The 24,148-nt window shown below is 42.3% G+C and overlaps 1 protein-coding gene across 1 annotated transcript; it reads right to left on the reverse strand.

Annotated features, from left to right (window-relative positions):
- Window positions 1–9,391: 9,391 nt before the first annotated feature.
- On the reverse strand, window positions 9,392–23,287 carry LOC115388987 (macrophage-stimulating protein receptor-like). The gene is made up of 21 exons (XM_030092326.1): window positions 23,149–23,287; window positions 21,146–22,435; window positions 19,449–19,625; window positions 19,191–19,310; window positions 18,096–18,266; window positions 17,791–17,957; window positions 17,136–17,265; window positions 16,912–17,048; window positions 16,594–16,773; window positions 16,359–16,458; window positions 15,811–16,041; window positions 15,471–15,617; window positions 15,238–15,400; window positions 14,993–15,082; window positions 14,297–14,506; window positions 14,135–14,215; window positions 13,852–14,033; window positions 13,631–13,740; window positions 12,974–13,139; window positions 12,746–12,882; window positions 9,392–12,537 (listed from the first exon to the last, which is right to left on the reverse strand). The coding sequence occupies exons 2-21, from the start codon at window positions 22,349–22,351 to the stop codon at window positions 12,306–12,308; spliced, it is 4,137 nt and encodes a 1,378-aa protein (XP_029948186.1). The 5' UTR covers window positions 22,352–22,435; window positions 23,149–23,287; the 3' UTR covers window positions 9,392–12,305.
- Window positions 23,288–24,148: the final 861 nt, after the last annotated feature.

Here is a 24,148-nt window from a genome sequence, read left to right on the forward strand (position 1 = left end):
GAAAAAACTGAAGTTTAGACTTCAGAAATCTGCTGCTCCTAGGAGTTCACCAAGTACAGAGGAACCTGATTCAACCATCACTTTGCAATTACGCCCAGGTATGCAGAGGATCTGTAGGGACTGTATCTGGTAGGCAGACTGTAACGCTGCCTTACGTAACAGGAGTGTCTCTTCTCTCCTAAAATGAGTAATGCCGCTAAAAGGCCATTGGGATAACAGGGAAGAGAGTGGTGGAGCATCTTTAACCTGCTCCCCACCTACCCATCAAACCTCCTACTCTCTCTCTCTGCTGACTCCCAGTATCATATAGCGCCACAGAAAAAGAGTCGCTTTTGCAATGCAAGTTGTGCTGTTTCAGAAATCTGGAATTCCTCTCATCACTGCCATCATTCTTGAACCGTCATAGGTTTCTATCGCTCCTCTCGTCCTCACTGCAGGAGGGGCTTCGTCATTTTGTCAGCTGCTTGTTTTCCACTTTGAGACCTCAACCTGAGATAGAGAAGTCAGAACGGGGCAAAGGTAAATGTTAAAAGACACAGAAGAACTTGGAAATATAAATATAACCCCGACTGACACAGCAGAACTAGCAACTGAAGAAAAGCTTCTTTTTCTTTTCACCTAAAGTAGAGAGGATGTGCAGGGTTTGTATCAAAAATAGAGTTCAGGTAAACACTGAAGAGGAGATTCGTTAGATGGAAGCTGAGGTGTCGAGCGCATTGAGGGCACAAACGATGCAGTGCTACAGCAGTGCAATCTGATACACTCCTGTTAACGCAGCCACATACACGTCGTGTGTGTGAGCACTGCGGTCGTGTTTCGATTTCCCAGTATCGGTCTGCATTTCATGTCTGTTAATTATTGCTCTAAAACATTTTATATCCATGTGTTTGACAAAAAAAAAAAAAAAAATCACACTGAAATAAATGAATAAATAAATGAACGAAAGGCTATTTGTGTAGCATCTTCCAAGAGAAGAGACATCACCAAGTACTTTGCAGTAATTAGATAAAAAAGAGAAATGGTACATCTAAAGCACACGGACACAATTAGATAAAAGCCGGACTGAAAAGCTGGCTCTTCAGTTTGGTGAATTTTGTAAAAAAAAAAAGAATAAATAAAATAAAATAAAATAAATTGATTAAGAGCACATTTTGTGCTGGTAATTCTCACCAACAGCATCTTTAAAGTGACCTTGAGAGCCGGAGTCAGATTCATGAAGCTATACGTATAATTTAATGCACATTTTTACTTTTTTCCATGGAAATGCTGCACAGCCATAACTCCGTTTTACCAACTGGGTATTCGTTTTTCTCTCTCTCTTATTTTTAGTTATTGTACACTTGACTTTTTCCAAGCTGTACACACACACACACACACACACACACACACACACACACACACACACACACACACACACACACACACACACACACACACAGATGAAAGACTACAAAAGCACGTAACATTTAGTTGTATGTGGATACTGGCTATCAAGAGTTATTGTTTGTGAATGAGAATTGGTTTATAATCAATTCACTGTGGCTTTGAGAGGATTTTCATCATTGGTTAACTTATTGTATTGTATTTTTTTTTTCCTGATTTTGAGTAGATCTTATACAACAAACCCTTTCTCTCTGTCCCTTTCCAACAACAGAAGAAAGAATCATGCAGTTTATTCCTCTAATGGGATTTAAAGGAGTTGTAATTTTCCACAATGAGATTTTTCAGTCAGTCATACAGGAGTTGCATACGCAGAAGTGGAATCTGCGTCATTAAGCTTGCAGCCAGTACCTCACCGTGCTTCTGAGAAACTACTCAATGCTCTGCTCATCCTTACGTTACCATGGCTGCGTCTAGTTAATCCAGCATTTGTAAGTCTATGAATGGACTCAAACGGCTCCCTGCTTCACAGTTTCTAGCATGTCTGTATTTTAGTCTGTATCCAAAATCCCCTGCCAGTTTCTCCAGTAGTTGCTTTCGGAGAAGACAATGTGGGCTATCTTTATTTCACATCAGACTAGACGTGAATTGATCCTGCTGCATTGTCTGTGCTATCTTGGAATTGTCCAGAAATTGATTGTGCATCTTCATAAAAAAAAAAAAAAAAAGGCAGAATGAATGGAGTTACGCCTCAGTTCAACAAAACCATTTAATTTTTTTTTTCATTGTTTGACGAAACAGCAATTTCTTTTCTATTTGCAGATCACAATTGACTCTAAAAAAGCATGTTCTGACCAAAATATTTTGTCTCTGCCGTCCTGTACCCATTCTAGTAAAAGATGAGTCAACTTATATTTCAACTTAGTTGCCATAGAAACCAAAACCAATAGTCATGGGGTCTGCGGTGGAAACCTTTGAAGGGCTGAAGGCATGTTTCTCAAGCTTTAGTGGATACCTGGACACCAACGACAACTCTCCCAACAAAACTCTCCCGTTTTCTGAGAACACTCAGGCCAAAGAGTGAGTAAATAATACATACAGTCACATCAATATAAATCATTTTAGAAAATACTATTCTTTAAATTTCTTGAAGACCATGAAGACCAGCAGTTTTTGCAGTGTAGCATAAACTTTCTACAATCACAATCGTTTCTGTGGAAACTCTCCAGTAAACAACACTGCAACCCCAGTGAAACTAATGGCCATCTGATTTTACTTTTCAGAATTCAGGAGTACAATTAAAGCCAAAACACATCTGCACCTGTTTGGGGAGTTACAGAAATATCAATTAGTCTTGCTGCTGCCTTTGTTCAGATGTTAGTAAAACATCCGATCTGTTCCAACGATTTGTGTAGGACAGGGTTCCCCTGGGGACCGCTGAGAACTTTAGGAGGCTTTGAGCAAAGTTGATCAACTTTTAGTAGAAAATTCCAGTAAGACCAGACCAGAAGGCACAGAGGTACTGAAATTCCCTCAAATTTGATGATTGAACCACAGGAATCCGCTGATAGAAAGCTAAATGAATTACAGTCACATCCGGCACTGAGGATGCCAAAGCAATTACAGCTGTCTTTTCTTTTCCTTCTTTGCTTGCCAAAGGCATGTAAAATCCATAAACCTGAGCTCCTGTCAGTCATAGGACGGGTTACTGTCAATATCTTGTATAGAAGAAATATCAGCAACGTGCTGAGAGGTGGGAACAGAAGCAGTGGATGCTCTGCTGTAATGACTCCCAAGACTGAAAACAATTTGTCTCCTGTAAAATGACACGAACGAACCTCTACAGTGCATAATTGTATCAGTTCTGTAGTTGCTGGGCTGTGAAAGATTCATTGTTGAATGACCTTGGGCGAGACTCGATCATACGCTTTTCAAACGCTCATGCGGAAACACACTGGGGTGCATGGCGGTGAAGTGGGGGCGACGCTCATTCACTGAAACTTCAAACACTGATGTCGACAGTTTGCGAAGTCGCTTGGATTTCGCCTGTTTTTGCCTTCATGAGAGGAAAAAGAGGCACGATGTCACAGCTGATACCCTCACACTTCAAGCAGAACATTTGGTGCTCTCCGAGGTTACCATGGCGACCACAACACAGTGCCACCGGATGTCCATAATGTTGATCAGCTTCTTAAACTCGCGGTGCATCTGATTTTAGAGTTGAAGCAAACTGTCCATAATCATTTCTTTTCATGGAGAGCGTCACCGAAAACAAATGAGCTCATGTGTTAAAATACCAGCCCATATATTCAACTCTCAACTTTTAATATGAAGTCTTATCATGAGGAAGAGAGGAAGATTCAATGGTAACAAACTTTTGGTTTGGTATACTTTATTATTGGGCCAGGCTCATGGGACAAAGCAACAATAATAAATACCAATTAACTCACTTTAAAGGTTCCATGTCCCTGTAATTACAGTAGTCTCTCTGCTCATCTGGAAAGGCAATTTATCTCTTAGTTCTCTTGTGCTAATTCACAGTTTATGAGGGCTGCCTTTGGGTCTGCGCCGGCACTTAACCACTTTCACAAACAGTGGGACTCTTTTTCCTAATTGCTGCAGGCTATGACTGATGTAGAGATATTACACATCTCCACAGTTATTTAAAAAAGCAGATTAGACTTACGTAGAAAAAACAGCAGAAAGAAAAAAACATTCATACTTTTTATTTTTTCCTTCATATAATCTCCGCTCATACATTAATGTGGATTTTATTTATAACCACGTAGGCTATGTTATCTAGTAATAGATGGGGCACACACACTATGAACAGGTTGTCAGTGCATCACAGAGCAAACACAGAGACAGACGACTACACACTCACATTCACACCTGCAGGCAATTTTGAGCCACAAATTAACCCTGCATGCTGTACATTTGTTCAGGCAGTGAGGGGAAACAGATAAAACATACACGGTGAGAACCCGCAGGCATTTGCCACTTCAGCCAGGATGCTTCCGCTGAGGATCCACAGGACCTCTGCACTGTGGTTTCTGGCACAGAAGTTTACGCCAGTTGGTGGAACCAGGGCATTAGTCCAGCCCATCGCCCAGATGCTGCACAGATGTTGGAGAATTTTGAGACCAAGTCAATATCTCAATCTAATTCATAATCCACAAGTTTTTGGTTGTGGAAAAGTGCATCAGCTGGGATACAGAGGCCACTGCCATCCCTACATACCATTTCTAAGAGACGTGACATGCAGAGTAACTTCCACATGGAAGTCAGGATCCAACTTTTCCCAGCAAAGCATTGCCTATAGATTCACTCTCCCTCACACGTTCGTCCTACAGTCTGTGTTCTCTGCACTGCATACACTCATCCATTCATGCAGTGGGAAAAACACAAATGTGATCCACCAGACCAGGCCTTCTTCTTTAATTTCGCTCCACATTTGATGGCTAATGACTGCTGTGGATAAGAAACTGGAGATGCTCTGGCCTAGTTGTGTGTCTATGAACAATTGTCTCTCATCAAGCGTTTTGAAATCCCATCCTGCGAATCCTACGAAGAGGCTTTGATTATAGAACGATGATAAGTATCATCACCTCAGCTGTCAGTGGTCATAATGTTATGGCTGAAACTGAAGCTACGGCCCATGTAGAGGCTCGTGTGGGAAACATTCTCCTGGGAGATATGGGCCACTATATTATCTCCATAACAAAGATGAGCAAAAGATGCCATTCAGCGAGGGAGTGGAATAAAACATGCATTCACCGTGCCCACAGCGAGGCTTTCGCTTTGAAGCGCATACAGTACAGCAATCCTTTAATTAATCATGGGATGGAAAAAGGCTCAGTCAATAGTTGAATGACACAACAAAACATACGTGAAATTCATGAATAGCTTATAAAACATGCATAAAGCAGTTTGCTAATTTTCAACCATATCTCTCTGCCTTCCTACACACTACTGGTATCAAATGATGGTCGTCATAGCAACAGGCTCACAAGCCACAACAGGGCTTTTGGAAGACAAATACATATCAGCATAACAGAAAACCTCTCTTATGCACATTTTTCTGTCTGCGAGCCTCTCTAAACATCACTAATGAAAGCTATCATGGTTCATTTTTGCCTGTCTGAATCACTGCACAGTGTCTTAATGCGCGCAGCACGATGAGTGGCTTTCTTTATGCAGCATAACTGCAGTGATGTTTCCGATGCTGCATAATGGCCGGTCATTGGTATCCATCCCGGCATGGCTGTCACAGGTCTGGATGCTCTGTGAAAAAAAAAAGTTTGTACTGTCTGGAGTCAGTACGCTGGGTGTGGTTTTCACATGGTGCTAACAAGATGCAAGGACATTATCCTGAGCTTTAAGGCCTTTGTGGCACTTGCATGTTCTCCCTGTGTCTGTCCATTCACTCCAGCTTTATCCCACAATCCAAAACAAACCTTGGAAGTTTGTCTCACGTCTGTAAATGTGACTTTATGTCTCTCTGTGTTTGCTCTGTACGGCTGCAGCCCACCACCTCGACACGCTACCTTTTCCCTTCCAAACTATTTCTGTCGACACTGTGCGAACGCCACGTTATGGTCGAAGCTTGAGTAGCAATTTCCAATCACTGGGTGTCAGTGAAAATGTTTTGACACTTACAGACAGTGGTCGAATGTTTGGTCGATCCATTCCAGAGATGAGGCTGTGAAACTCACCAGAGCGTCCAGAACCGGGGCTTCAGTGCGAAACTTCAAACTCGACGCTGCCTCAACAAATGTTAGGTGTGATTTTTACAGGCGGTAGAAGCCAAAGCTGTTTTCAGAACAGTTAGTTTCTGAGTAGGAAACGAGGAATTCATTGAGCTCTTGATAGTGTGGACTGAGCAGGTTCTCACCTGATGAGCGGGTTATTTGTAGGTTCCACTTCGGTACGTTGATGCAATTCAAGCCAGATATTTTCTAATGCAAACACATATTTGGTCATTCTGGAAGGTTAGAAATTGAAAGTTTGTATTTTCAACAATGCGTATATGTAATTACAACAGGTTTTTTTTTTCATTCTAAAGCATCATGCTGGTTCATTAATGCATCAGTAACAGCTTTTGATAAGACCTCACTGTAAAGCATTAGTTAAACCGCGCTGTGGCCTGTTCTCTTCAGAAACTCCTTATACGCTGGATTTCAGGCTGAGCAAATACTGCATCTGCACCAGTTCTGCAAGCTTAAGTTTGCTTTGCAGAGTCAACACATTTGATGCCTGCCTACCTATTTACAGATGTGTGTAAATAATTGAACATTTTGCAGCTTCATGCCTGAATGACAGAGGGAAGCAGTATAGCAAAAACATACGTCCAAACAGCCCATAAGTTGAACCGCATACAAGCATTTTCTTTTTACTGAGAATGCATGTATGTTGTTTCCTTCATCCTCAGCTAACATTAAGGGTGTATCTGCTCGTTTCTCGCTTATTCTCAATTACACTTCCATTCAATACACACATACACAGCTTCCCCCATGAAATCTTAAACGTGTCTTGCGGATTATGCTATTATTATCTTATATTTGAAATCCCCCTAAAGAAAACTGAACTGCACTTTGTTGGGTGGAAAAATCAATTGAAACATTGATAAATCAGAAGATAACGATAGCTTCCAGTGCAGGAAGCAAGAAGACACAGATGCAGACAGAACTGGGCGAGATACAGTTTTGTGGGAGTTAATGTAGTCATAGTTGCTGACTTGACAAACGATGAGGAGTAGCAATGAACGATTGGTTTCAAGGACAATCCTGTGTTCAGCTGCATCTGTTCGTTTAAGGCTTCTCTTGCAGACAGTAACACGTCCGGTCACCATTAACCATAACCAGTCTAATGTTCTGGGACATGACAGAAAAGAAACGTTACAGGTATGTCTCAACAGCTGGATTTTCTTCTTCTCTTCCTGTGAGGAAAAATACAATAGGAGCAGAAGAGGGCAGAAGAGTACGTGAATAACTGAACCAACAGAACTGAGGTGGAGTTCATTCATTCATATTCATAAACCAGAGTATCTGGAGAAAACTTACACAGACATACTTAGGGGAAACATACAAACTCCATACAGAAAGGCTTCTCACTCATAGTGACAATTAAACTCTGAGGTGAGAGCGGAGCCCAATACTTCTCCCTATATACTAATCCATCGGCTGCAATATCACTAATAAATTATGAAAAACTGAGGAATATGAGTTGATAAATCAATCTATTATTAATGCAAAGTCTATGAGTTCGTTCGGACAAAACTGCAATGACGACATGACGGAGAAGACGGCCAGCCTCAACAGTCTCGAGGTGTCTGCTTTGCATTTAATTACACTTGGGTGGCGAGTTTAATAAGAGTGCATATGTAGCATGAACACTGTAGCAGAAAATTTCCTTTTGTAAACCACAAAATACATTAGCGGATTGATGAAGGCTGCTGAAAAAAAAAAAAAAACACAAGCACAGTTAGCTATGTGGATGGCCTTGTGCTTCTAAAGCTCTTTCATTGCTCTGCAAATTTCTGTTTGCCTTTCAATATAATCCCATCTGTGGAGACATTCACTCAGAGAGTAGAGACAGGAACAAACATAACACCTCTCCATCTGTGACCTCCCAACTCCTCATCCTCGCTCTGAATGCAGCGCAACAATGAAGAAGAGCGAGGGAGAGGGAGGAAGATTGCCTCGCTATTCAGGTAGCTACTGATGGTACACAAGCTCAAGGATAGCAGATTCAATTCAGAGAACAGAAGTGTGCGAAACCCACTTGCAAGATATTTTGCTCTGAATTTTTTTATTTTTTTTTAGATGGAAACGATTCAGCCCATTACCTAAGAAAAATGGAGATTGAAACGGTTACACTCAACATACCTGCATGCCACATGATAAATGCAGCAGATATGAGCGCAACAAAAAGTGACTCGAGGATTCAGTTTGAAAGACACACACGATTAATCTGAAGAACTGGCAACGCGCCGCACAACGGGTTGTGAAGTTGATTATGCTAAATGCTATAAAAAAAAAACATTTAAACAAAGACACAACAGGAGGAGCCACGCAGCTCAGCACTGCGAATGTGTGATATGACAAGTATTTCATTGTAAACTTGCGATTCTTTTCCCAGTATCTCCTTCTGTAGACTTGTTCTGAAAAACATCACGAAAAACTGAGAGACCTTGAGTGAGAAATGGTTGGAAAAAAAGCAAAGAAAAAAAAGACTTGATTGCATATAATGCACACACAGCTCAGTTCAAAACACCTGCAAGAAGAGGCTCAGCAGCAGCTTTTCAGGTGAGTTCATTCCCCCCCCCCCCCCCCCCCCCCCCCCCCCCAGTCCTCAGGCCATTTCATAGCAAATGGTGCAATGCAGAGCGTCTGATGCCAGGTAGCCTCACAAAGGCCAAAAGCTCACAGCATCGTTTCTGTCAAGCCGCACAGATGAATCACATACTAATAATTTGTGTGGGTTTGACAGCAGAGATCCATCACCACTCATTCATGCCTTCGTTAAGCGTTTGCTCCAAATTCTTATGGTTCCTGTGTGGGGGTCAATAAAGTTTGAGCGTTGTCTCTGAATAGATGTGCGATAATGCCGAGCTAAACCAAACGTTGAGCATGAAAATTAACCAGCTCATACTGCCATCATGTGCAGTCATCTCATTCTCACGGTTCCTTATTAATAATGATCCAGATTAGAAGATTGAAAAATCTGCCTCACGATGTCATTCTGACACTGTTTCATTTTCCGTCGTTCATATTGAATATCTTTACCTAATGGGAGAAATATGGGGAATTATGAAACTGCTGAAGTGACTTTTAGAACTAAGCTGAAAATGACAAGTATCCAAATCATGCATTTGGTATGTCCTTGGCTCCTCTCTGCTGAGGACAAATCTGCATAAGTCTTGACAGGAAATAACTAACCACAGCTACTGTTGCTTGTCCAGTTTGTCATGATCACACCACAGCTGCTGTCTTCATTTTTTTTCTTCTTCTTTTTTTTTTTTTTTTTTTTTTTTGCAGTTTTTAACTGAACTACACTCCAAAATCAAGGCAGTGTAAAACACAAATGCAAAGAATAAAATGTATGAATGTGAGTGTCTCTATATCTATATACTTGAAAACGACAAAAAGAATTTTAAACTAGACACTTAAGGGTCTGCTCTTTCTTCACTGTAGCTATATTCCCCTTCAAAGCGCTGCTGCGGGGATTTGTGTGTGTGTGTGTGAAAGAGGAAGAAGATATCTGCTGGTTCTGAATCAAAGAATAAACTTGGAGATGGTGCTCACGATCGTTTATTTCAATACTCTGGGATGGGGGGAGGTTTAATCAAGAATGAGAATAATTAAGCAAATCTGGATAAAACTGCTCCTGCTCTGGAAAAGGAAATGTGCATCATGTTTGCCGTAGTTTTTGGGATATTTATAACATAAAGCTTGTGATGACTCCAGGATCATCTTATGCAGTTTTCCATCCTCTGTCTCGCTCTGTCCTGTTCAGGGTAGCGGGGCCGCTGGAGTCAATCCCAGCTCAAGATGGGCAAAAGCCAGGCCACACCCTGGACAGCTCAAATGCAATTATGCCAAATTTAGTGATCACAGTTAAAGCAAGTTCAGCACTTATCGACAACAAGTCATCATTTGAAATACGATTCCACTTTCAAAGACGTGACCTGACACATCTGATTTAAAGTGCATGTTGGGCTCTGTCAGTAACTCCAAATGATTATATCCATCGGTATCTTCAAAGAAGACTCTTCATCTTAACACACGATGATGCAACTGAACTGTAATCACTTCATGCGTGCAGTATGAAAGATTACTCGCATGTTTTTGAAGCTGGAGCTACAATGAGCTGTTGGATCATCTCCAACGCAATAAACACAACTCTCTTTAATATATCAGATGAGTGAACACACACTCTTTCCTCCCTTTCTATGCTTTTCACATTGATATACACTATAAAAATATCAGCTCTGGTATATACATATAAACAAAAACTAAGGAAAAGGATCAAGATTAATGCATATAAAACAGCAAAACTAATTTTAATCCAAACAGGGTTTTTTTTTTCAGCATTACATGTTTCATCTTGCCAATCCTTTTTTTTAATACAACTTCTGATTTCAATGCCAGCGTCCTTGTACCAAGCCCAATTTTATATAAAATGCTTACAACTTTAGAGGCTGCATTGGCAAGTAAATTATAAGATCGCACTGCAAGTTGACACTATGAAGAGTTGGAAGACAATGCTAAATAAAATCTAGTGAGACACTCTGAGGCATCACAGTGCTTCAAAGAGTGAGCTGTTTATGGTCTGGCTAAAGGAACAGGTATGTGCAGTGTTAACTGCAGAAGAACAATTGTTATTACTTGTTCAACTTCACCAACACATCTGCTTCATCACTGCACGGCGCTGTCTCTAAAACGATCTGATTTAGAATCAGAGGCAATCCAGCGTTTCATTCCCCTGAATTCATGAATATTTTCAAATGGTAAGCTCTTTAAGTGAGCAGTGCAATTCCAACAAATGGGACTCAGTTTGACTTCAATAAAAGCAAATCTGTCAGCTTTGCTAAACTGGAAGCATCTCTGCATATTTTTAAAGTTTGTGCCTCCACCTGAGCTCGACCAGAGATATCACTTCACTTCAGTTCCTAAACATTGTTTTACCCCATAAATTATTCATAGAACACTACAAATGCTAGATACACAGATTATCCAGGAGCATGCGGCTTTCTCTCTGGCTGAACTGACATGAGTCAGACCTCTAACAGTGTGTGTTTTTCCTCTCATCTACCTGGCAAAGATCAAGAACCCTGCCGCTGCAGACCTGTGTCATCGCACTCAGCATCATTTTCCTCTTTGGCTTTGATAGTCCACTCGGACGAAGAGCTTATACATATTCAAGCCAAGGCCAAGTCAGAGAGGCTTCATGAGTTTAAAGTGTTAAGTGGAAAACAATCAGTGCAAAGTCAGAAAGATCAGTACATCAAGTACACCGGAACCGAATCCGCTCATTAGAAAACTTGTCTGTCAACATAAACAACTGTTTTAGTTAAAGTGAGCTGTGAGCTTAGAGATCAGTACTGATGCTACGACTGGTCTTGGATTATTATTATGTGGTGACTTGATCATTTTAATCGAATGCAAGAAGCAAAATTAAAAAAAATTAAAAAAAAAAAAGCAACAGAAATCTCCAAAACAACACCTATGCTGCTGTGTGTTTATTGTGAAACTGAATTTGTCACCTTTTCAAAGTAGAAGCTGCATATATGGAAACAGGAGGTTCAGATAATTAGAGTTATGTTGTCTGTAGAGCTGAGCATTGCTGCAGAACAAGAACGAGACACAGTGTGCCCTCTAGTGATAATTACATGTACTGGATCTGTTTCTGAACATTCACTATCTGTGTAACATTGCTTGTGCAGAGCTCATCTCTGAATCTGTGCAGCTTAAATGATTGCCAACACAAGTTATTTCATGTCCAGGAAAGTGACAAAAAGGTGAACCTGTTGAGCCCTGAGCACAGGTCAGTATTCAGAAGGCTTCCTATTTTAATAGGAACAACTCATAACCACAGTACAGCACGTCATCGAAGGCTACAGTTTAGAGAGCAAAAGCACAATTACATTCATACTGTCTCATTCAAACATGTGCTTAAAAAGTCTTTACATGTTGTCCCTGTTGCGATCCGACTACAAAGTTCTAACCATGAAGGGATTCTTCCAGCAGGGTTCGGCCTCCAGTTTGAGTTTATCGGACCAACAAAGTCTTTTAAATCAGTAGTGAGATCTTCCAGGTGCAAAGTCCAGTTCTGTAAACCAGCATTTAATCTGCCGGAGAACTTGTATCCAACGCTGAGCTGGATTGTGAGATACTATCAGGGAGTTCTGCGGCATTTCACTTTCAGCTGGCGTCACTGCGGTCTGCGTCCGAGTCAGAGTCCTCGGCCTCATCCGCAGACCCAGTGAGAGGGGGGTAAGGCCTTGGCTGGTCCAAGTTGACATAGGTGACCTTCAGGTTGATGTAGTGCTCTCCTTCCAAACAGGACAGAATCTGTTGTACCTCTGCGACCAAGCTACGGAAACTCGGCCTGCGCTCAGGCTCTGGATCCCAACAGGCCAGCATGATGGAATAGCTGTGGAATGAGCAATTGTGCAAAGGATTTAATGAACACGTACATGAATAAACATGTGAGAAGGTGAGTAGGCTACTGAACGAAGGCTACTGTGAGCTGAAATGAGGTTACACTGAAATAATCCACACATACATTTGTTGTATCCATGTTAAAACACATGAGCTATCTGTATAATCTGCATGGGAGACGATACTGATGAGCTACTTACAGAGTATCTGGGCAAAACTGTGGCTGTGGCAGCCGACGTCCCTTCAACAGGTAGTGAGTTATATCATAAGGATCCACATCTGGATATGGGCTGGCACCTCTGGTCAGCAGCTCCCACATCAAGATGCCATAGGACCACTGAGGAGGAGACACACAGTCCCACAGAAATGAAACCTGCGTCAAAAACAAACCCACCTCTGTCAGCCTGTCCTATGTTGACCGCACTCACCACATCAGACTTGCTTGTGAACTTTTGTGTTTGGAGGCTTTCGATGGCCATCCACTTGACCGGGAGCTTCGCCCTCTTATGATCCTGAATGCTGTAGTACTCCTTATCATAGATGTCCCTCGCCATGCCAAAGTCTGCCACTTTCACCGTGAAGGTTTCATCAAGCCTGCAAAAAGAAAATATACAATAAAATGAATTCGTCCCCAGAGGCTCTCTTTTAATTAACATCGTTATTGACCAGCAGGCGGCAAGTCGACCAGAGAGCCAGAAAACGGTGAAAAAAAAGCTCCTAACATGAGGGAAAATAACTATAGCTGCTGAGTTCATGAAAAAAGTAAAAGTAATGCCAATTTATATGAGATTGAAATGTTGTCAATTGGTCTTCCTCATTTCATCTACCATGATATTAATAATTCATTGATTTTTTTTTTAAATCTGTCTCATTGACACTCCGAATTCTCACTCCTACATGAATTATACCTTTATTATGTAAGACCAACCAACACGGAGCCAAAAGAGGCTCTGCATGATATTTTACTAGAAAATCAAGTCGTATCTGAATATGAACATCTGCATTATCAAACAGTTACATATAGCTTCTTTTCAGGCAGGACATGATGTTTGAAAAGTCACGGGTCAATAACCAATCCCACTCACATGCAGTTACGAGCAGCCAGGTCTCTGTGAACAAACTTCTTCTGGGCTAAGTACTCCATGCCCTTGGCAACCTGAAGGCCAAACCCGATCAGATCTTTCACTGTTGGGTTCTGTTGGCACAAAGAAAGAGTAAAACCGTAAAACCTCCACCAGGTTAACAAAAAAGAAAAAAAAAAAAAAAAGCAGGCATGATCAGTGGCGAGTGTCCTTGTTCAAAATACCCTTTTCTCAGAGCGGATGAAGTGACGCACGTCGCCGTGCTTCATGTAGGGCAGAACCACCAGGGGGAGCCCTTCTTTAGGCAGCATGATTCCCAGCAGAGACAGGATGTTGGGGTGGTGGAAGCCTTTCATGATGATGCCCTCTCGAAGAAACTGGTCCACTTCACCCACATCGGTGATTCCTGTTGATGAAAAACAAACACTGCATACATATACACACATACACACACAAAAAAGATATGTATTTTATTCATGGAATAAAGAAATACCGGTATTCACTTACTGTTCAATGATTTAACAGCGCAGTGAGTCTCCTGCTTATTACTGTCTATCAAATACCCATGATACACAGTTCCAAAGTGACCTGCATGAGAGAGAAGAGAGCCTAATGAAATACAAAAGAAAGAAAGAGAGCGAGAAAGAAAGAAAGAACGACTGAGATTACCTTTGCCAATAATGCGGTTCTCTTCGATTCGAAGCATCTCAGCAGGGATCAGCACATCCTTGACCTCTTCGAGAAGATCTGAACTCAGGCTGATCATTGAGATATTGTCCCTTGGCAGTGAAGGAAAAGCCAAATGATCGTAGCTGGCCGCGTACAGCAAACCTTGAAAAGTCATCGCTCCTGATCCTGACGTCTGGTTGGACAGGTCCACTGTGCAAGACAGATGGAAATCACCACACAGTTGAACAACACTAAAAAAGGCAGCAAATGGAGATGCAGAAAAGGGAAATATTCCCCTTTCACGTTTAATTATCTGCATTTAAAATAAAAACACAACTCTGTTTGAATATGAAAAAAACAATTATTTCTGCTCTGATGAATTTATCTGGACTGATATAGCCTAGCCTGGACAGGTCACCGGACAAACAGACAGAAGGCCCATTTATAGTCACGAATTACCTGCACTTAACAGAACAGTGAGGCAAATGGAGAACATGCAAACTCTATCTGGAAGAGTCAGCAAACTTGAACCAGGAACTACTTTATATTCTAGGGAGGCAGTAGTGTGACAAGCTGCAGATTTTATTTAAAGTATAATATAGTATTCCTAATCTAATCAGGGTGGAACCGTGAGTGAGGAAATGCCTGCTATATCAAAAAAGCAGGTCTAGACGGTGGATGGATGGAAAGTCTCACCTCGTCTGTAGTCGCCCGTTGGAGAAGAATTCTGATGGCTTCCCATACGGCTACGTGACAATCTTGTTGATAGACGACTTTCTATATTGGCTGAAAGGACACATTCATATTTATGCGTCACCCAACAGTGAATGTACCAGATGTTTCAAGTAATCAAGTAAATTCCTTAACAGTAAACAGTTATATAAGAGTTGTAAATCAGAATTCCACCTGAAAGCAGTGAGACACAGCAGACTTTAGCCTACCTCTCTTTTTCTTCCTCAGATGCATCATCACGACTAACGCCAGCCCAGCACCGACGACGAGCGCGGCAATGAGGCCCAGGACGATGCCCGCAATCACCGTGTCGTTGTTGCTTTCGCGATATACTACCGTACCCACATCATGAACCTCACCATTCACACGCACCTGCAGCAGTGAAAGGAAAGGTAAATTGGACGTCCTCCTGTTTACTGTGATGATGTGAAAACCGTCTTACTTGAACAGGAAACCCCTCGGCGGGGATCACGAGGCCTTTGGGAATCCTGCAGGTCAGCTCGTTGAGCAGAACCTGAGCATTGCAGTTCACTTCGCCGATGATCATCTCGATCCTCATACACGTGCTCACTGTGTTCAGTTTGCTGTGCTGCAACACACACGCGCATCTCAAAAGATTAGATAGAACACAGTGGAGAAGTTAATTTTTTCACTCTATTCAGTCGAAACTGAGACACTTACATATATTTTTGCATTTATTAAAAATGAACTGAAATATTTCAAAGACTTTCAAGTGAAGCTAACTATTAAGTAGACGTAGGAAAAAAAACCAGTGAACGTACATGCAGTGAAACTTCATTCTCTCCTGGTTTCAGGACTAATAAGTTGTCATCGTTTTCAAAGGGGATGACTTTAGCGTCACGGTGGTAGTCAAAGCGACTCTTCCAGAGGTTTCTCTTCCCTTCCATGTGAATAAAAATCTCTCCCATCTCAAACTTCTCCTCCGGCATTTCCTCTGTAAAACTGGGGGCCCTGCACTCCATGTGAGTGGCATTTTTCGGGCCATCACAGACCTTATGTGAAACAAAAAGAAAATAGTGAAAATACAATACAGTGCAAGTGTTTGTGTCATTTCTTTTAAAAACTAGTTTGTGTTGACTTCTTAAAGGATAAAGCATACATGACTCCTACATCATTTGAAACTCCGCACTAACAGAAAGCAAACAGCCTGGTCATTTCAGCAACACATAAAACCTCTGCAGGGCGACCGGCCTCACAGACAAGATTTATAACACGAGCAGCTGAGGACCATCAAAAACACACAGGAATCCTGAAGAAGTGACAGATATCTTAAAGATCTTCCAAAGCGATGCATTAGGAGTCGACTCACTCGCTGAACAGGCTGCAGGAGGAGATTCTTGGGCGTGTACTGAACCACAGTTTTATGGACCGAGTCAAGATGTTGACCCTGGATGAACAGCTTGGAGCCACTGCGTGACAGCATGAACAGAAACAGGTAAATAATAATAACTCCAACTTGTTTTAAATGTGAACACCATAGAAGTTTAAAATGATCTGAGTTTCAGATAAGAACAGCAGAAGTAGCCAAAAGGTCAGTGTTCTACCTTTGGAAACTGCAGAGGGGATGAACAGAGATGATAACAGGGTTCTTCTTGTAGGAGAACATCTTAGCGGCAGCCACTTCCAGGCCGTCAATCGAGACTTTCACAGGTACACTGCCGACACTTGTTGCAGCTGGTGTTTGGCAGACGATTGACGATGAAATCTCCGTTCCATCAGAAACACTGAAAGCAACAAATATCACTGTCATCAAACATGCAGTCACTGAAATGAGCAAACAGGCACCGAAAAGCTGTGAAAACAGTAGCCCCAACTAAGGTGCTGATATTAATATTGATCTGATAAATATCTGAGCTGTTTACCTCTGAAACTGACACTTTCTGTCAGCAAAGAAGACGTCTCGCTGTGTCCCAGAATTGAGATAGTTTCCTGTTAGTGTAACAGTTGTTCCTCCCAGCATGGGTCCACTGTCAGGCCTGATGTCTGTTATGATGGGTTCCTGATCAAATACAGGCAAATACATGACTTTGCAATCAAAAACATTACCATGAATGAATTGTACTGCATTGAAAAACTTTATACTCACCACAAAGGAGAAGCCAGAAACCTGAGCTGTGCCTTCCACTGAGTAGTGGCCCCCCACCGCGCCCTCGTGCACTTCCAGAGTAATATTGAGGTTCTGGTTTGGTACTGGATCATGTATTTTGAACACAAGCCTATATTTTAAACAAAATGAATGGCATTATTGAAAGCGATGCTCAATAACAACAATAATAATAAAATAGCAAAGACAGCTTCTTACAACCATTTGCAATTTGGAAAACGTATCGCCCACACACACACATATAAACAGTCAAATACTCGATCATAAATTTGGGTTACTGCTGTTCATCTTCAGCACTGATAATGCTTCATACAGCCTTTGGCAGCTGAGCTGATTCTGTTTTGAGATACAGAACTTCCTACCTGGAGGAATGATAATATGTACAGACATTTCCACAGATCTGTAGGCTGCGGTAACGACAGATGTTACGTCTGAGTCAGAAGTCGTGTTGGGAAAGGACCGTAGTGATAACGTGTGAGAAAAGTTTCTGCAATCGGTTCTGAATTTAGTTAATAACCACATTAAGATCAGCAGCAGATAACTCGTTGGACTAAGTTGAGAATTGTGCAATGCTTCCACGAGAGAGAAAATGTGTGGTGAGTCATGATCAGAGATACACTGAATGCCTGCTACTCACTTTTCACCGGAGCTTTTCCCAGGCAGGACAGTATACATAGAAGTGGAGCTCACTCTAACCACGTGTGTTTTGCCACTGATGATCCATGGCCGCTGAGGGGACTGGAACGCCGAGCCGCACAGCGTCACCTCCGTCTCTCCGCCAGCAGGCGCCGTTTTTGGAAAAAACTGCAAATTTACAAAGTTACAAACGAGCAACAGCAGCTTCTCTTAAAGAGTGTAAGAGTATTGTAAGCACAGCCGGATGACTAGTTTTGTTTGAACTTTAATCACTGGCTAATGAGTTACACTAAACAGCAGATCTACCTCCGTTATGACAGGTGCACAAGAGTCTTTGTTCCACTGCGAGGTACACTCATGCTGCCTGGAGCAGATTCCCGAACACCACCCACAGTTCATGAAGCGTGGAGCCATCAAACACATGGAGCAGGTCATAAAATGCGCACAGCCAGGTCCTGAGGAGGGCACCTTGAACGTCTTGATTCAGGAGAGAGCGAGATAAGGGTTGGGCCATGAGAGAAAAATGAACATCCCAGCAGGAGGGACGTACAACAGTCTAAATATTTTGTTACAGCACTTCAGCAGATCTGACACATTTTGCCCTCTCCTTTCCGAGGACAGTGGATCATTTAATCTCCATGATTGATGTGGCTCAAGTTCACCAGTGAAAGTCTCTCCTGATGCAACCTACACTTTGCTCATGAACCCACAGCAGCCCACAGTCAACCCACAGAGGAATTCCAGTGGTCAAGCTTCACGTCACTAAATACTAATTTGATAAGTGTATTCATTGTGCACATAAATAAAATAATAAAAAGAGAAATACACTTGTGGTTGTGGTTCTCTACCTGTACACTGGAAAAAAGGAGGGGCTACAGGCGGCAGTGAGGGTAGCGGAGCACATCACAGACTGCCCACTACCACCAACAATCAGCCGCCACTCTCACTTTATAACACCTGTTATCCTCATTAAACCCAACAAGGAGAGAAACCTATAACAACATTTGCAAATGGACAAAACTGCTTTTCCTTTCGGTCTGATTTGAGCAAACTTCTCTCCTGTATTTTCATTTTTGGTCATTTCACACTGCTGGCTGGAGGTGCTAAACACATTGTTGTTGTTCTATTAAAAAAAAAAAAAAAAAAAAGCAAAAGTGATCAATGAGAGGGAGAACTAATGGCAAAACTGAGCCACATAAAAGTGATGGGAGAGGAGACTCAGACGCAGCAGCACATTCCACATGCACTGCGTTATGTTCATCAGTGAGCTACTTTATACTTTCATTGGGTTTTTTTTTTTTTCTGTTTACTTGAGGTTTCTTAAATGACTTCAACACAAAAGTTTCCATTGTAGCAGGAGGTGTGTACTGCTCTGGTCACAATAGTAGAATAAAATATTACCTTATTTCCAACCACGAAGAGCAGTGAGTCATCCGGGTACATGGCTGCTGTCCTGGATACCCTGGTGTCTCCAAGCGAAAAGTTGGCAAAAACAATTGGCCCGTCCAGAGTAAGAATCACCTAAAATGGTGAAAAAGGGGGGATGACATAACAGGGACTCGCACATTTAATGTTTATTTCAAGCATTTGGACAAAGCAGGAAAAAATGTAGCTCAAACAGAAATAGGTCAGCCAATAAAACCCCGGACGTGTGTTGACCTGCAGTATCCTGCCGTCTGAGGTACCAAAATGACCAACAGTGTGATCCCCAATGGTGTTGACCAGGATGGCAGTGAACAGGACGCCTCTCATCCTGCCGTTGAAGAAATCCAATCTGTAGTGCGGCTTGGACACGAGTGTGGGTTTGGCAGTACATGTGTCATTTCCTTCAGAGCTCTGTGCAAACAAGAAAACCACAGTCGGCTTGAGGAATTCACAAATTCAGGATCATAGATTTGGGTAAAGTGGGACAAATATCCTTCCAGGCAGATGCATATGGAGTTCAGTAGATTGTAAAAGGGACGCAAAGTCTAATAAGAAAATCTCTTCAGTCACTCATCCGAAGAGGAAGCGCACCCATCCCGCCTCTCGTTATAGTAACAGCGAGAGGAAGGTCATAAAACAGAAGTGACTTCAGCTCTGTTTACTTGGTGACTGTGTCTTAGAGCAGACTATCAGCTAATAAGGCCGGACTTCCGAAATCTTCACCCACATTAAAGACTAGATGACAGAGAGGAGACTACAGGTCAGCTCTGCGTGAGTCAAGCTGACGTTTCCCCAAAAAAAAGAAAAGAAAAGACAGGACATGTTAAATTAATGGTAAACATTCCGGCAGAGCACTTCAGTCGACCTGTCCCAGCATGTTTCCCTCTTGGGGGCTCAATATTGGCACTGTTTGATCTTCTGAGCTGCTGAGAACGCTCGCAGCTTTGGATCCATACAAATTACAGTATTCAACACAGAATTCCAGAAATACCAAAAACAGATTTAAATTGACAGTTTCATTAGTGTGACCAGTGTGCACTATATCCCTCTTTCACTCTCTGGCTCTGCCTCTCCCTGCTTCAATATTCTTCTATTTCCTATTCACACGAACTGTGCAGACACCATCCAACACTGACCCTCCCCTCCAAATTCCATCTTTTTATCAGCAAGCTTTTACAGCTTGCATTTATTGGCACACATTCCGAGTACACATGTCTGTGAAGGCTCAAAGAACACACATTGAAATCCATAAAAGGGAAAAACCACGCCTTTACTCCAGGTTTTTTTCAAGAACATAATCCAGTTGGTGGTGCTACAGGAGCTGTGTCAGTGCAGGAAAGCTGTATTTACCCTCCAGTACCTCTCTCTTCTGCTGGCATGCCAGAGACTATATGAGCGCTTTTAAAATGAAAACTTGGGACATTGTGTGTATTTAATCTCAAATTACAAAAAAAACTTTGTTTAAAAAGTTGCCACCCCAACACTGAGCAAGTCTGAAACTTCTGACTGAAAGAACACTGAAATGGTGTAGCAATGTGCAGGTCACACACTGACTCATCCACCCCTCCCTTTTCTTTCATTGAACACACACACACACACACACACACACACACACACACACACACACACACACACACACACACACACACACACACACACTACACTAAGTCTTAAAATGAGCACAAACATATTGGCACAGCAGATTTATTTTGTACGCTAACTGTGGCGTCTTCTATAAATCAACATTTTTCATTGCTGAAATCATATTAACACAGTAAAATAATTCATTCCAATCCCAGAGGACTTAATTACACAATGTTTGTCTGGACAGGTCACTTCCCTTCTGTTCAGACGTTGACCTTTGTACTGTGCCTGCGCTCTGATGACACTCGGGCATTAAAAAATAGACGAGAAAGAAAGCAGTTACTCACTTCGTGTGGGCAGCTCTCACAGGGCTGGAAGTGGCACAGACCTCTGGACAGCTGTTCTGTACCTGAACTGCAGCAGGCCTCCACTCCGTATTTGATGGCGAGGTTGACTTGAGACAGAGAAAATGCGCACAGGGCAGAGTTTTTTTGGGTCTTGCCCCGATCGTTCACTTCTGCAAACACCCCGTAGAGAATATCCTCCGTCACACTCAGTCCCAGCTCATCGGCCAAGTCCTTCCCCGCTCGCCCGAAGTAGGCCGCCTGAAGCCCGTTATACACAATGTCCCTGTAGTCGTCGCTCCATCGCCTCCTGCGCTTTGGTTCATACCGACACTCCAGGACCACCTCTCTGTACATCCACACCTCTGGAATCAAGATAGGCAGCCGTCCCAGACGAGTCTGAAAAGGCGAATCGCCCTTGGAGGGATTTTCCCTCTGCAGCGACAGAAAATACACATACTCCGTCGTGGAGAAACTATATATGTAGTCAATGTTGTAAGACTGACGCAGACTGGGGAGTACGGTCAGGCCTTCTGAGATCATATGAAAGCCGTCTTCAGTTGAGAGCGGCCTCATCACGGATATGGACCTCCTGGGATACCGCTGTGTGACTTCGTCATTGACAGAAGCCGCTACAAAGAACAGAGACGTGGCTGCCTGCTGCACGATGGTGACTTTGGTGCCAAGCGGGCTGGCCAGGCAGTCGGGACAGTTATCAGGGGAGTTTTGTGTCTTCTTGTATAAACATTTGGGCTCAGGCTGCGGAAAGCTAATGTCAATGAAGTAACAGATCCCGTGCTGAGTACTTCCACATATGTACAAGTACGGCAAAAACTCTCCATCAGGATCCAAAAGCAGAACCTCGTTGTCAGTATCCACCTGGTCCTCAGGGTCAGCCTCAATGTCGCACAACAGACACGTTTCACAGTCTGGGCTTCCAACAGGTCCCGTTTTCACCTCCCATTTTCTGCCCAAAGTTTCATTGATGGCCACTATTTCATTCTGGCACGCCACGTACACCTCCGTCGACTCGCTATCCCAGTTCACAGCAATGTTCTGTATTTCTCTGTCTGTTTGAAAATGTGGCAGGGCATACTGGACAGTGAAGTCCTCCAGCGTTCGAGGAGTGGAGGGACATCTGCTCGCCCCTGAGGCTGTTTGTGTTTGTATCCATATGCAGACGGCCAGCAGAGCAGCCACAGTGACCATCTCCACGTCACACTCCAAGGTGATTGAGTGCTACCTGCAAGACACTTTCCTCAAAGAGAGCATTCTGAAGAACCAGCCGGAGCTCTGTGAGAGAAAACAGGAGACGGTTGAGGCTTCACAGGCTTCGTGATTCTCAACAGAGAAGCATTGCTTTTAAAGAGTAGGTGGATACCATAAACATTTGAACGCTACCTAAAGAGGAAAAAGAGTTTCAGTTGCTTTTCTTTCTTTTGAAAACTCTTTGATTTAGCACTTATCTTTTCTTTTCTTTGAAACAGTGAGAGAATTGCACCTTGATATTGAGGGATATGGGACTGCTGTGGATTCAACTCAGCAATAAAGCTAATGAAGCCAGTGGAAAAATAACAACTTGGTAGGGTCTGGATGAAAATCTAAATGGGCAAGACATGACATGCAGCAACCTGTGAAGCAACCTTGGAAATTGTTGAACCTCCACAACCACGATTAACGCCAGGCAAAGTATTAACTACATTATATATGTCAACAAACATATCATATTTATTATCTTAAATAGTCCATTTCGGTATACGTAATTAAAATAAGGATTTTCATAAGTTGGTACAATCATTACTGACTCATTTCAGTCCAAATGGTTGCAAAAATGGCTATTTAGTAACGCCTATAACAACTATCTGTTGTTGTTATAGCAGTATAAACAAACCTGCACTACCACAAAATAAATAAAAGAGTTTGAAAAACTATAGACAAGTGTATAATCATTAACCTAGACCAATAGTTAATCACCTTCCACAAAAGTATATACAAGAAAATCTTACCAGGCTTAGGAGAAAGTGGAAATCTGTCTGAGACTTGGTCCAATAGTTTTAATAGTCGAAGTTCAGGTGAGACGACAGTAAAGCTCCTCTCTGTGTCCACGCTCACCTGACAGCCTCTGACACACTCCGTTTACTCACAGTGGCACAAACAGCTTCATGACAGAGACACCCCTCCAGCCTGGGCACGCGCACTGCATCCGGCACGCACCACCAAAATAAAAGCAGCAACCAGAGGAAAAGACGGCGGCAGTAAGATGAGGAGATAAAACAGTATAATACAATAAGATACAACACAATAGAATACAATACAGAGGGGAAAAACTACAAGAACAAGAACAACAATGAAATGATAATAATAATAATAATAATAATAATGCTTAAAATTAATGCTCTGTAATCTGATAAAGTTGAATATACATTAAAAAAGTTTGTTTTACTGTCATGAGACTTTTAACCGTTCATGTTTTTCATAAAGCTGCCTCTCAATATAACCATAGCAGGACTCAAACCGACTCCGGATTTATTGTGTAGCTCACTAACCGGAAGTGTTTCCGCAGTTTTTCCCGCTTCACCGCGGTCCCTGTGGAGGTGCCGTCCTGTCAAGCCGCGCCCGCAATGAGGAAGTTTAACAGAGTTGCGAAATCTGAGCGTGTCCGTTTCCTTCCAGAATTGTCTCCTATCAGCAGAGACAACTCTTATCTACTCGTGTGTGTCGCTGTCTCACATTTACTTATGTAAAGAACAAAAAATAATGCAAATACTTTTTTTGGCTTTTTGCCAAGAATGCATTGCTTTCAGATGAGGACTGAAGGTACTTTTCAAAAGTTGGCCTCTCCGGCCAGGAAGTTATGAGAGGAATGTGTTCTCCTTCCAAACTGATTACCTTTTGTGTTATGTCCAGGAAATGAAGGGAAAGAGTGGAGAATCAGCTCAAATATCAGCAGTGATTATCTCAACTCTCATAAAACCTCAATACTCACATGATTTACCACGAAGCAGA

Source organism: Salarias fasciatus, chromosome 5 (genome assembly GCF_902148845.1).
Source record: "Salarias fasciatus chromosome 5, fSalaFa1.1, whole genome shotgun sequence".
NCBI classification, from domain to species: domain Eukaryota; kingdom Metazoa; phylum Chordata; class Actinopteri; order Blenniiformes; family Blenniidae; genus Salarias; species Salarias fasciatus.

Bases quoted from the DNA above. Each gene is read 5' to 3' on its own strand.
- LOC115388987 (XM_030092326.1), bottom strand. From the start codon at position 22,351: ATGGTCACTGTGGCTGCTCTGCTGGCCGTCTGCATATGGATACAAACA. The intron at 15,618-15,810 runs GTACGTTCACTG...TGTGTGTTGCAG, and splicing joins AGAATGAAGTTTCACTGCAT to CACAGCAAACTGAACACAGT. The intron at 14,034-14,134 runs GTAAGTGAATAC...TTTCATCAACAG, and splicing joins CGCTGTTAAATCATTGAACA to GAATCACCGATGTGGGTGAA.